Source organism: Pteronotus mesoamericanus, unplaced genomic scaffold (genome assembly GCF_021234165.1).
Source record: "Pteronotus mesoamericanus isolate MK-2021 breed Mesoamerican mustached bat unplaced genomic scaffold, CSHL_Meso_final scaffold_174, whole genome shotgun sequence".
Classification (NCBI taxonomy): Eukaryota; Metazoa; Chordata; class Mammalia; order Chiroptera; family Mormoopidae; genus Pteronotus; species Pteronotus mesoamericanus.
The window spans coordinates 17,556,250-17,570,705 of NW_026555309.1; the positions used below are offsets into that span (position 1 = coordinate 17,556,250).

At 33.5% G+C, this 14,456-nt stretch overlaps 1 protein-coding gene across 4 annotated transcripts in view; it reads left to right on the forward strand.

Moving 5' to 3' along the window:
* The window catches only part of MTDH (metadherin), a 57,585-nt gene that overhangs the window by 23,256 nt on the left and 19,873 nt on the right, over positions 1-14,456 (forward strand). The window contains exons 3-8 of one of the 4 annotated variants that reach the window (XM_054590301.1): positions 3,374-3,458; positions 4,194-4,370; positions 5,770-5,835; positions 7,208-7,444; positions 10,130-10,219; positions 12,930-13,028. In XM_054590301.1, coding sequence (XP_054446276.1) covers positions 3,374-3,458; positions 4,194-4,370; positions 5,770-5,835; positions 7,208-7,444; positions 10,130-10,219; positions 12,930-13,028 — 754 coding nt within the window. The remainder of the gene's footprint in view (positions 1-3,373; positions 3,459-4,193; positions 4,371-5,769; positions 5,836-7,207; positions 7,445-10,129; positions 10,220-12,929; positions 13,029-14,456) is intronic. The other 3 variants (XM_054590302.1, XM_054590303.1, XM_054590304.1) reach the window with 3 other exon arrangements.

Below are 14,456 nucleotides of genomic sequence, written 5' to 3' on the forward strand. Positions count from 1 at the left end.
TGTTTACAGATTCGAGATTATGTACTTAGGGGAGAGAAAAAGCAGGGAAATGACAGGGATAAAGCAAATGGGGTGGAACTTGAGCTGCATTAAGAAAAAAATAATGATGGATAAAAAACAACAACAAAAAGTAAAACATAATGAGTACAAGTAATTTCATATATTGAAGCTCAGTAGAGGAACAGGTGGTTCAGAGGACAAAGAAAATCACCCTGCACACCCTGGCTGCGGCGCTGTATTTTATCGAGAGAGAATCCACACTCCATGCCACTTTGGCAAAGATAGGATGTTTCAAGGTAACAGTCTTGTTGGAACCAAATGATTATGTATGTGAATAGAATACAAGGTTGAGGTTAATTTGTGAAACACTTTCTGTGTCATGTAAGAATGGTAGGAAACATCTATAGTATTTTTAATGGGAATGTAAATTAATTGGACTGGTATAGATATGTTGGGAGAGGAGAATTGCGAGGGAAGCCCTTGAGGATAAGAATTTCTCTTAATGTCTCATTTACATGTCTGTTTCTCCTATTAGATTATAGCACAGTTTCCATAAGTAAAAACTTTTATTCACTTCTATATACTGAGGTTCTAAAGCAATGTCTGGCACATAGTAGGTATTTAATAAATCTTGATTGCTGAAAGACCATTCGAGGAAGGCTGGTTTAGTAGTCCACCAGGATCCATAGAGGAGCCTGTCAGCAAATTAGGGGTTTGGGGACAAGGAGAGAGCTATGGTAACAAGAGAGCCAGAACTATGTGTGTGTTCCCAGTTTGCCTTCAAAAGTGTTTTGTGGAGCTACTTAGAAGTAAGACATTCACCTCAGTTGGATGGCTGGGGCAAATTAGTAGTATGTATGCGTATTTATTTAAAGCTTCTAGTAGTATATTATGTTATTAAGTCTTGTCTGAGTGAACAATATTTTTTAGTTAGCTGCTTTTAAAAGTAATAGTAAAATCAAACAAGACTGAAGCCTAAACCAAGATAATCTTCTTTTTCTTCAGATTTTAGTGACAAATCACAGAATATTTTAGTGTGAATGTAATTTCTATCTTTTTTCATAGTTTCTCTCCTTTAAAATATCTTATGTATACTGCTTTGTAGTTAATAATCTGCTTTCACATTTTATTTAATCCTTAAAACAAGCTTATTGTGTGAGGTTAGTAGGAATTTTTGTTCCAAATAACAGTTGGGGAAAGGGGTTTAGAGTGATTTAGCCCCAAGTAACACAGCTAATTCATAATTAAATTTGTATTTGGCATTAAATATAGAAAGGAATAGCAGAGTATTTGTGAGAGCAAACTCTGGAGTTAGAATTGGATTTTTGTCCTGGTTTTACCACTTAATAAACCCTATGTATGATCTTAGGCAGTGTATATAATCTTGTTGTGGCCTCAGTTTCCTTATCTGTAAAATACCACTTTTAGTTAGTTCCTGTAGTTTTACACTGTCCAGTATGATAACCACTTGCCACATATTGCTATTTAAGAAATCTTTTTCATGCTACCTTATTAACAGTTTTTTATTGATTACCTTTTAAAATGATGGTGTTTTGGATGTGTTGGGATAAATATATTATTAAAATTAATGTTACCTATTTCTTTTAACTTGTTAACATGTGTCTGCTAGAAAATTATAAATTACATATGTGGCTTATATTACATTTCTCTTGGACAGTGCTGCTCCAGATCAGGAGTTGATAGCCTCCAGCCCCCCACATCCAGCCACATGTCTATTTTTGTTAATAAAATTTCATTGGAACACAGTCATACCTATTCAATTATATACTATGTATGTCTACTTTTGTGCTACAGTGGCAGAGTTGTGTGGTTGCTACATGTAGAACCATGTGGCCTACAAAGCCTAAAATATTTACTATTTGGTCCTTTATAGAAGAAGTTCGCCACGTGCTCTAGACAGTGTGTTTACAAGTGATCAGTGTGTTATCTTCACTTAGGAATGGATAGCAAAGACAGACAGAAGATTCATGGTGGGTGCCAGTGAGAAAAAGATAGCGAAGGGGGACTACTGACGGGGACCATGTTACTTTTGGGGGATGATGAAAAGTAATGGTGGTAGTCGCACAGCTTCGGGTGGACTAAAAACCACTGAATCGTACACTTTGAAAGGGTGAATATTATGGTATGGGGGTGATGTAGTAATTTTTAAAAAGTGGATACGAACCTGGTTTGGTAGACGTAATAAAGCAGGACATTAAACGTGATACACGTTAATGATCATAAGAACATGAAATGAAACAAACGTGCAAATCAACTGTGAGAAATGTAAAAAAAATATTTTTTTATAAACTCCCATTGTCAAAGACAATTTTTAATCACCTTTAAGAGGTCATGCCACTTGAGAATATTTTCAGGTAGTTTATTGAGAGGAAAAGCAGTTAGCTGTCATTTATTGCTTACTCAAACTGTTTACTGCTTACGCATAAAAAGACTTACAAAGATACAATTTCTTTCTGGTTGTAAACTTAACTTTAAGATAGTGCACAACAGTATATACTTAGCTAATCTCAATAAGTAGTTAAATGAGTGAATACAAAGTATAAATAAAATCACTATTTCATGACTAATATCTTCTGGAAACACTTATCTAGATACAGAAATCATGGCTTTCTGAAGTTTATTGGCATGCTTTTGAAAGGAGAAAATAATATTAGCACAAGAGAATTGGCAGGCCATTCCAAAATGTCCATATGTTGTATGTATATTTTTTTCTTAAATTGTTAAATATCTACCATATACAAATCCTAGGTATTTTCATATTGCTTTGCGACTGACAAAAATATTATCTACTTTGCACAGTTGACTCATTAATTCATTATATATAGGATATGCCAACAGTCTGCTTTATGAAATCAAAAAACAATAATCAGTACATCATTTTTCTTCTGAATGTTAACTGAAGGTTTTTTATTTTAGTGCCTTAACAACACCATATTATAATACTTTATGATTTAGGTTAGGATAGCATGATGTCTGAGGGCACAGACTTTGGAGCCAGATAGACCTGTTTCCTAGTTTGACTCTACCATTTACTAACTTAATGTGACCCAGAACAACCTATTTAATCTTTAATCTTTAATCACTAAGTCTTCATTTTCTCTTCTCTAAAACAGGAGTAACACCTTCTCCATTGAGTTTTTTAAGGAATAAGTAAAACGAGTGTAAAGTACTTAGCACGTAGTAACCATTCAATAAATGCTAACCTTGTATTACTGCCATTTTAGGATGTTAAGTTTTTTAATCAAACATTAATTTTTTTGATTGTCAGTATCATACATGTCATTATGTATTTTACTGACTCCTACCTCTTCAAACACATGAAATATTAAGTAACATTTTATTTTACTTTCAGTCAAAGAAAAATAAGAAGAAATCAAAGTCAGATGCTAAAGCAGTGCAAAACAGTTCACGCCATGATGGAAAGGAAGTTGATGAAGGTACTTGAGCAAGTGAAAGGACTATAGAAAAAATTTAGTCCTTTTTTACCAAGGTGCATTATATCAAAGCTGCATTTGTTTCGTTTAATGTTTACCTAGGTCTTCTTTTTAATAGCTAAATCTTAATGTACAGATCTGTGACATTGTTAGGAAACATTTTTTTATCTAAATTATTTAAGGATCTAATAGTGCTTTTCCTAAAAGGAACCACCTTGAAATTTAAGGTCTAGTTCAGTATCTTGAGCAATTGAAAAGCCATTTGTTCTTTGTTTCCCAGAAATACGATTGAGTTTTTCCCCATGTTCTTAAATATGCTTTCCCTAGAAGGCTGTGTAAAAAATTTTTGAGTAAGCCATTTATTGCTATTACCTAATAAACCCATTTATTAGTAGTTATATATAACAGTCCTATTCTTCTATTGATTTTATTGAGCACAATAAAGATAAACAAGGGGACCTCTGTATCACTTTTCCTAAACCATAGATAACAGATTTGATAGAATATTATGAGAATAAATAATGGCAGGTAGCTGCCTAAAACAATATAATGGGATTAGAATAAATCTTAGGATAAATTAATATAATCAGCACTCTTGGTTTTTAGTTTAATATCTAAATTTATTGTGCTATATTGTGTGCACTGCTCCATTCCACCCCCTTCCCCCCCCCAAAAAAAAACTACAACTTTTTGTTTCCCCCTTACTGAATAACATTTTTTTTTCTGGGGCTGTGTCAGGAGCCTGGGAAACTAAAATTAGTCACAGAGAGAAACGACAGCAACGTAAACGTGATAAGGTGCAGACTGATTCTGGTTCATTGGATTCAACTATCCCTGGGATAGAAAATACCATCACAGTTACCACCGAGCAACTTACAACTGCATCATTTCCTGTTGGTTCCAAGAAGAATAAAGGTATATTAGTGGAACATAAGAGTGATACATCAAATCCAACTCCTTTCAGTCTGATATACAAAATATCATTACGTCAAAATCTGATATTTTGAACTGCTTACATCATTTTACTGATATACCCTTCTTCGTGAGAGCGTTGTGGACCACATATGGTTTACCTGATACCAGCAGTGGTCACCTGACATACTGTCAAATGAATGGCCTATTAAATTAAAATTGCCTTTGTGCCTTGAGTCACATGAGAAAATGATGTCGCCTCTTTTTTCTCGTGTGTATCTCTTTGCCCCAACTCTCACATCTCCATTTCTTATAGTGGACAATTCATCAAATGCAATTATTTGTCGCCATTCTGCATGTGGGTGCTTTCACTCCAAGGTGAAACCAGCATGTTGTGGTAGTGCAGGTTCTATCTGGATTTCTTACCACTCTAACTTTTTCAGAATGCAATAGGTGTTTGCTCAACTTTAGAAGTCATAGACCCAATATTCTTCGCAAGGACCTCCAGTGCTCAAATTATCTAGTACTGATGGCTTCTTGGTAGTTCTTTACATTGCCATCATTTTTTAGCCTGGAGACATCAGTCTGTAGAGTGACACTGTTCAGCTCGCTTCAAGGCATTGACTGCCTTCCATTGCCTTTTTATTAATTACCTCCCCACTCTGCACTTGTCTCCAGACCACTTTCTGAGTCTTATTTTGTTACCTTTTACTTCTTTGCTTGCTGACTTGATAGAATTTATTGCTTTGGTACGGCAACAACCTCCACTTATCCATTTTCACTGTGCCATACTTTAGTGTTTCTGTTGGTAACTTTTTTTCTGTTGTCTTGTGCATGCCTTCCTTGCTAGCACAATCCTGCGTCATGCTGGTTTTTTGATACATTGTGATCATTATGCTTTTTAGTATCAGAAAAATAGTGTCTTTTTTATAACATGTATTCTCACCTCTTGCCATATTTCCTAAGTCCTGGTCTCAAATACTGGCAGTTATTTAGGTAATGTGTTTGCTTCCAGGATTGTTGAAACAGCAGCTGGTATTGTGGTGGCAAAATGAGGTGACAAAGTTGAATCCAATTACAGAGCCCAGTTCTCCAGTCCCTACTTAGAAAAACCTTGATAACCATTATAGAACAGCAGGCTTTATTTACTTGGGCAAGATCCAAGTCCTTTGTTCACATTTTAGTTAACCAAGAATATGGTAACTAAAGAACTCAATTCTTTAAATCCATGTGAAATATGTTGTGAGTGAAAATGGCTCTTTTCCAGTGTAAGAATTGAGCGCTTGAAGGAGCAATTTATTGTAAGTATTTTAGTAAGAAAATTAACTTGTATATTACTCCTAATTTAATGTGCATAGTGGCCTGTTTAGTATTAAATAAATTTTATTTCTATTTCAACCAGGTGATTCTCATCTAAATGTGCAAGTTAGCAACTTTAAGTCTGGAAAAGGAGATTCTACACTTCAGGGTGAGAGAAATTACATGTAACTTAAATTAAAGGCCCATCAAAATAGGAACTTATATACATGTCTCTCTTCACATGAATGACACGGAAGGGAAAAAAGGCTTAATGATTTTTAATTCCTAAAATAACATAATCACAGTCTAGCAATTTTGGAAAACAGATAAAACAGTCTAACAGTATTTGGTATGTTCTAGTTGTTTCCCCCCTCCTCCATATGTAAAAACATTCTTTTAACAATAGTTTATATGCAATTTTGATTGGTGCTTGCCTCATTTTAGCCAACGGAGGTAAGAAGGACTTTTGGGGGTGAGGACTTGGGTTTAATATAGATGTATATGAGATACAACACTTTTCCACTGTTTATTACGAAAAAATCCTTAATACCTATAACCTTTTAAACTGCTAACTTAACACTAGCAAGTATTTCACAATAAGTGGAGTATAGTCTTAAGTTATATAGTGCTTCAGATATAGAAGATACACTTTATTTACTTTTTTATGATAAAGATTGAATTAAATAGAGTGGTATGCCTTGCCTAAAAACTAAAGCATTGCAGTAAAACATAAATTCAGAAATGAAAGGGACCTTCTCATTTTAGGCTTGTTCTTAACACTGTCAGCTTTCTCTATGTCCATTGTTCTGAATCCTGGCTACACATTACAATCATCTAGGAAGCAAAGAGAAACAGCATACATTTATGAAAAGAAGCATGTACTTACATATGCACATACACGCACGCACACTTAACTATGTCTGGCCTCCCTAGAGATTCTAATATTAATTTGTCTGGGCTGAGGCTCCAATGCCTACTTTTAAGAAAAATTTTCACCTAACAAAAAAAGCGTAGGAGCAGGCTGGAGGTAATATGAGGTTACTTTTCATTTCTAATATTATAAGGGATATTGTAATAAACATCTTTCATGCATAAAGGAAAAAGAATTTTCGGTTGATTTTAATGTGGAGCCAGGTTTTAGAATTATTGCCTTATACATAGTGTATATATAAATATTTAAGGGAAAAGCCCGTAACTAAGGAGAAGCCTTTATATTTTTAGGGGGTAAGTATTCTGAGTATACCAGAGTGTGTTACTTTCCTGTTTGTTCTGTTGCACTTCCTTTGAACAAGCCATTTTACTCTTGAAAACATTAGGGAATATAAATTAAATTAGAACCTCCCCTTAGTTTTTAAATTAAAAGTCATCCATGCTGATCATGTCACGTGTATCTTTCAAGCTCAAGCTATTTGGAGGTCAGGATGGGGAAATGATGAATGATAAATAAATATAAAATGAGCAATCCTAGAAATTGGAAAATACCCCACTTTTAACAAGGAGTCTTATACCAGTTTTTAATCTTTATTTTCTTTTTCTTTAAGTTTCTTCAGGATTGAATGAAAACCTCACTGTAAATGGAGGAGGCTGGAATGAAAAGTCTATAAAACTCTCCTCATCGATCAGTACAGGTGAGGAGAAGTGGAACCCTATTTCACCTGCGTCTGCAGGCAAGAGGAAAACCGAGCCGTCTGCTTGGGGTCAAGACACTGGAGATGCGAATGCAAATGGAAAAGACTGGGGACGGAGCTGGAATGACCGCTCAATATTTTCTGGCATTGGTAAGAAATGTTAGATTTTTTAAATTCATTTAAAATTGATTACCTGGTACATGGTAAATTTTTCAGGAATGAAAAAAGATCCATCAGTAAAAAATTAGTAATGCCATACAGAAATAGTAACAATTAACTCTCATCTCAGGTCCCTCATGTGGAGCAAAGTGCAAACTAAGTAAATAAGAGCATTTATTATTTGCTCTTGTCTTAGTATTTTCACATACTTTATCACACTGATTACCTATGTAACTAATAGGTGTACACATATTGTATTTTTAGTAATGTAATAAGTGTAATGTGTAAGCAGTCTGTGATTAATTTCAATAGTTTATTGAGTTTAAAAATAGTAAATGGAAGTAAAGTTTATAGTATCCATCTATACTGTGTTACTGTTTGTAAAATTCCTATTTGTAATTAACATTTTCTTCTGGGTTTTAAAGATAAAGATGAGTGGTTGAGTTTTTTTTCTGTTGAGGGCTATCAAGTTAACAGCAATTTAATTTCAGGTGTGTGCATGTATATTATAGAAAAGAAATCCATGTTTAATGTGGAAAACTGAAGAAAAAGAAGGAAAAATGCACTGTTACCATACCACCCAATGCCACCACTATTTGTTGGTTGTTTTTTTTTTTTTATTATTATTCATGGTCTTTTTCCCCATGTACAGTTTTTTTGTTTGGGTTTTTTTTTACATTATCCAAATGGGATAAGTATTTTTATGTTCTCACTTCCCACTTAATATTGTAACATAAACATTCTTCTTACCTTTTATTTATTAATTTTAGAGAGAGAGAGAGAGAGAAATATTGATTCTTTGCTTCACTAATTTATACATTCATTGGTTGATTGTTGTGTGTGCCTTGACTGGGACAAAACCTGCAACCTTGGTGTATGGGGGTAATGCTCTAACCTACTGAGCTACACAGCCAGGGCCTCATTTTCCTTACTTTTAGTAAAGTGTTTTTATTTAATGTCCATATAATATATTGTATAAACATAGCATAAATTACTATTTCCATGCTATCAGAGAAATAAGTTTGTTTTTTTTTTTTAGCCATTATAATAAACGTTACATTGAGTGTATTTGGGGGGGAGGTTATTTCTTTAGGATAAGTTCTTGTGAGTAATATTGGGTTAAAGGGAATATGAATGTTTACAGTGCTACATGACACGTTATCAATGTATTTTCTAAGAGTTTTAATTTATATATCAGCATCAGTATGAGTGCCATTTGTCATAGGCTGACCAAGGTTGAGTATTTCTAGTTTTAAAAATCTTTTCTAATTGATAAGCAAAAAATACATAAATGGTTTTGGCTAAGTGTTCTAAATTACTAATGTGACTGAATATTTTCCACAACTTTCTTGATCATGTCTCTTGCTTTTATGAATTATCTATTCACGTTCTTTGCCCATTTGTTTAATGCTTCTTAATGTTTTTTTATTAAGTTGTAATTCCTGTGCATCAAAGATATAATTTTTTCTGTTGTGCTTGCTGCAGATAATTTTTGCTCATATATTTCTTTTAGTTTAAGTAGAAAAAAACTGTTTCTTCCTATGTTATTTGCTTTTCCCGTCACTTTTAAGCTTAGAATGACTCATGTTGACTAATGTCCCCAAGAAGCAAACTTTAGATCATTTACTAATACTATTCTTAAGCTTGTTCTCCCCTCCTTCCCCTGCAATGTCCAAAAATTGTGTAAAAATACCAAAATTTGGAAGAAGAGACAATCCCTAAGTTCCCAGCCGCATTTCAGCAATGAAGAAAGCATAAACTGCGCTGTAAAGCATCCTTTCACATTTAATAAAACAAATGGTCAAATTTTATCCAATAAAATCATGTTAGGAAGTGCAACCTTTTGAGATATTTGCAACTTAACTTATGAAAGCTATGTAGCGTTTTCATAATTAGGATATAAAGTAGATGGCATTTGCTTAATGTAGCTACAGCCAAAATTAAGCAACAGATTAGACTTCCTGCCTAGACAGATTAGAGCCTTTGTTGAAATTCAAAGGCAACTATAAAATTGGATTTCCTTTGAGTTACCGAGAAGAGTCAGGTGTGACTGGTATCGTAGATATATGTGTTCCTTAAAATATTCATATATGAGTAAAGAAACTCTTGGAAATATTGAGAAGATAGCATGGTGTAATGGAATGAGCATGGACTAGTTCAAATAGATCAATTTGGAATAAATCCCTGTTCTTCCACATACAAGCTTTTATGGAAATTAGGCTAGTTATTTAACCTCCTGTATGACCCTCATATTTAAGTACTTATGAGGATTGGCTAAATGAATGTCAAGTACCAAGTTCAGTGTCTGGCCCAAAGTTGTAGCTTAATTATGGTAGATAATAAGGTAGTTTGTGATGGTAGAAAGAGCCTAATAGGCTTTGGAAATCAGCCTAAGTTCCAGCCTTGGCTCAGCTGTTTTCTAGCTGTCAGCAAGTTACTTAACTGCTCTGAGCTTTGCCTAGCAGAGTTGCCCTAAGGATTAAAAGTGGTTGGTGTGAAGAGCCCAGTACATAGTAGACATTCAATAAATAGTAGCTATTGCTATATTAAGTGGTTCTAATTTCTAAGGTTATATATATATATATATGATACTGTTATCATAGTTTTTAATCTGTACATATCTTTCAAGTTTCATTGCAAATTGAAGGTTCCAAGTGACGTTCTTTATTTTAACAGCTGCTTGGTCTAGTGTGGATAGGGGAATGAATACCTCTGAACAGAATTCTGCTTCTTTTGCATCTCTCACACTTAACTCTGCTGTTCCTGGTATGTGAAAACAGTCTTTCATTTAGTTAACAAAAAAATCTCTGTTTAAATTAATTTTAGCTCTTGCTATTTGAAAAAATAATCAGCATCAAGTACTGCTATCCCATAAATAACAGATATATAATATAAAATGACAGAGGCCTTAATAAAAGGAGAAGAAAGACCTAACTTCTTAATCTGCACGTGACTTCGTTCCTTTGTGTAGTAGAGAGAGAAGATTCCGTGGCCTAATGTAACTGGAAGTGCTCTGGCACACAGACAAGTACAAACGGAAGGCCTCCTTTCAGGGTCAAGACACTCTTGTTACTAGGGTACTCCTAACATACTTCTGCTTGCAATTTGACATTTTGTTTCTATTTGCCCTTTTTTATTGTAAATTTATAGCGAAGCCCTTCAGATTATATGGACCTTCACATAACAACTCAACTTTGAGTATATGTTGATTAGAAAGTACATTATTACTTTATTACTAATAAACTTACATAAATTTGGCAAAACTTAAATGAATATGCCTTTTATTAATTACACAGAAGCTATATGCACTTAATAAATATTACTTAAACACAGGAGGTGTTTAGTTTGTAATGTTTGGTTGATGTTGGAATTCATGGACCCAATGTATTAATCATGTAGTTCCACAATGTCTGAAGTCAACTGTTCTAGAACAGAGGTCAGCAAACTTTTTCTGTAAAGGACCTAATAATAGATATTTGAGGCTTTGTGAGTCATACGTCCTCTGTTGTAACTACTTAATTCTGCCATTATAACATGAAAGCAGCTAGAAATGATACCTAAACAGAGCCGTGTACCTGGTTCTGAAATACTATTCTTTTGATTTTTTTTCAACCATTTAAAAATGTGTTGCTATTCTTAGCTCATATGGTATACAAAGAATGAGTGGCTGGATTTGGCCTATGGGTCCTAATTTGCCAATCCTTGGTCTCATAGGCTACATTTCACTTCCAAAGATTCAGGTTAACTGCTTCCTTCATTTGGTGACTTTGTACAACATGGATGCTGTTAAAGAAATAGCAACAGTGTTACCATAGTGCCTCTAAGCAGTTAATGTGCTAATTATGTGAATTTTATAGTGTTACTCTGTTAAAATTTACACAAAAAATATATATATATAACTATTTAGTGGCATGCTGGTAAAATTAGCTATAACAGTGTGACAGTTTGTTAGATAAGGACTTTGCTCAGGGGAAGTAATTGTTCTTTTATACTAACAAATATTTTTCTTAACCATTTTTTTCATATTAGTGTATCTGAATCCAAAGCAAGTATCAGAATCACCTAAAGATTCTCATACATATGGAAATTCTTATTCAGAAAGACTGGGGTATATACAGGGTCCGGCAGAAGTAATACCTGCTTGAGTATGGTTGGTAGGGTAATAATATGGGTGTAATAATTTATAGTTTTAATTTGAACATTTCACCTAAAGTGTCATATGGTGTGCTTGAGTGCAATATTGTTATGTTACAGAATTACATGCATATGATTTTGTAATAAAAAATTGTGTAATAAAAAGGATGTTATTTGTGCTGGACCCTGTATATCCTTGATGGAGAACATTTGCATTCTGAAATGAATTTATGGCTATAAAACAAGGATTTTCGACCTGGCACCTATAAATTTATATGTCCCCAAAACTACATGCAAATTTCTGTGTATGTTCTGGACGGCTGTCTGCCACAGCTTTTATCAGATTTCTAAAGGCCTGTGTGCTCCCCTCACCTATTCTTCACTCCCCCCCCCCACCAAAAAAGTAAAAACAGAAAGTAAAAAAAGCAGTTAACATTAGAAGAAAATATAATTGACCCTTGAAAATGCAGGAGTTAGCGACCCTGACCCCCACACAGTTGAAAATTTTCATGAAATTTTTAACTCTCCAAAAACTTGCCTACTAATAGCCTACTTTTGACTGGAAGCCTTACTGATAATGTAAACAGTCTGTTAACACATGGTTTGTATATTATATGTATTATATACTGTATTCTTCTAGTAAAGTAAGCTAGAAAAAAGAAAATTATTAAGAATATCATAAGAGAATAGATTTACAAAATATTTATTGAAAAAAAAATTCATGAATAATTGGACCTATGCCATTCAGACCCGTCTTTCAAGAGTACCTGTATTCTCTTATTACCATAAATGTACCTGAATTTATCTTGGTCTCTAAACTACCAGCATAATTTGCTTATATCTTTGGCTTCTCACTGCCTCAACTCTTTGGAATAATCATCTGTGTCTTTCTTCTTTAACTTTTTCTTAGGCAGAAATTTCTAGCAAACTCATTTTCTAGTTCTCTCCCTCACGGTTCTCAGGGTATACGCTACCCTGAAATACCCAGGATTTCTTTTGTGCTTCATTATTTTCAATTAAGAAGAAAAACAAAACTTTTTAACCTTTTGAAAGCTGTAGATAGCTAGTCTGAAGAATATATTATAAAAGACAATATATTGGATTGGTACTAGGGAAAAATATATTTCTGATTAGTGAATCAGAGCAAGTCATTATCATGCTTAATCTAAAATTACCCTTAATTCTACTTTTCTTTTATCTTAACTCTTATAATGTCTGAATTTTTCCTTTTAGGAGAAATAGAAAAAAAATTAAGTCTCCATATACAAAGTATAGAACTATTGTTGTGAAACATCATTAGAAAATTCCATTTTTAATTTTGTTGCATTCGTTTTCATTTAAGGGTCTGCTGCTGAGCCAGTTTCTCAGTCTGCCACTTCTGATTATCAGTGGGATGTTAGCCGTAATCAGCCCTATGTCGATGATGAATGGTCTGGGTTAAGTATGTCCTCTTAAAAATTATTAGTTTTTTGGGTTTTTTGTTTGTTTGCTTTTGTTTCTTTTTCAGAATTTTCTTTCTAGCATCCTGAATTCATGCTTTATGTTTTAATTTTAATCCTACTTCCTCACCTTTTAGGTCATAGTAATATAAATTAATACCAAGTGAACTACTTATAAACTGATTATTGAATAGCTGTAGAATTAACACTAAATTTACTTTTCATGATTGGGATATTTAAACATGAAATTTTCTTATAGTTGCTCTAATTTTTTTAGTTCTTAACATTTTGTTTTAAATGAATGTTGTGTTTCTCTTCTTATAGTATAATGAATCAAGAAAATATAAAGGAATGGCTTTGAATTTGTGGGGTGTGCAAGTTTTTATATTGGTAGAAAACCATTTGTTCAACCTAATTTCCAGTAGGAGCTTACAAAAGTTAAAGGCAAGAGTTTGTTGTTGTTTTTTTTTTAAAGAAAAAAATACTATGTGTTTTTATGTTTGGAAAGCTCATACTATTTTTTTTTAATTGTATTTTTTCCTCTCCAATCCCAAACCTCAGAATTTTTATGGCACATTATTTTGTTATTTATTTAACATATACCTTTTGGAATTTTCCACCATTTTGGTTTTTGTAGAAAAATTTTTTGTTTTGTTTCTTCAAGTAGAGTTGAAACTCACTGAAGATAGAAATGTTCACTCTTTTATATCCTCAGTACCTAGTGCAGCACTTTATACACAGGTGTTCAGTAGTAATAATGACAAAAGCAAACACATAGCTATATGCCATGCACTGGTCTAAGTCTTACTAATATTGTTAATTTAATGCTTACCAATTCTTTGAGGTAGGTATTTTTTTTCCATATTTACCATATTAATGAACTGAGACAAAGAAAAGTTATATAACTTTCCCCAGGCCACACAGGTAGTTAAGTGGAGGAGGTGGTATCAAACTTGAGTAGTCTTGCTCCTGAGTTCATTCTCTTTACCACTTCATGGTACAGCCTGGGTGATGATTGTAATCATGAGGGTAACCTTGAAACACGGTACACAGATTAGCCTATACACTGATTAGTCTCCATATGGTTTAGTTCAAGCACAGTTCTTAACAGATTAAGGGAGATTAAGTTGGAAAGGTAGATTAGGTAGGACCATATTGTGAAAAGCCTTGAATTGCTGGCTGAAGTTGAAGTTACTAGTCTAGAAGTTATATCCTACTTCTAGTCCTGACTTTAAAATGTAGTACCTCCTATAGTTTGGACTTTGTCACTTACCTTAGAACCTAGATTAATTGAGCTGTAAAATGGAGCAAATAATCTGTCATTTATGTTGTACTTCCATAGATTATTGAAAGGTTTTAATGAGGTGTTGAATGGAAATGAAAGCTCTTTGTAAATTATAAAGTATCTTAGAAATCCAAGGTATTACAAA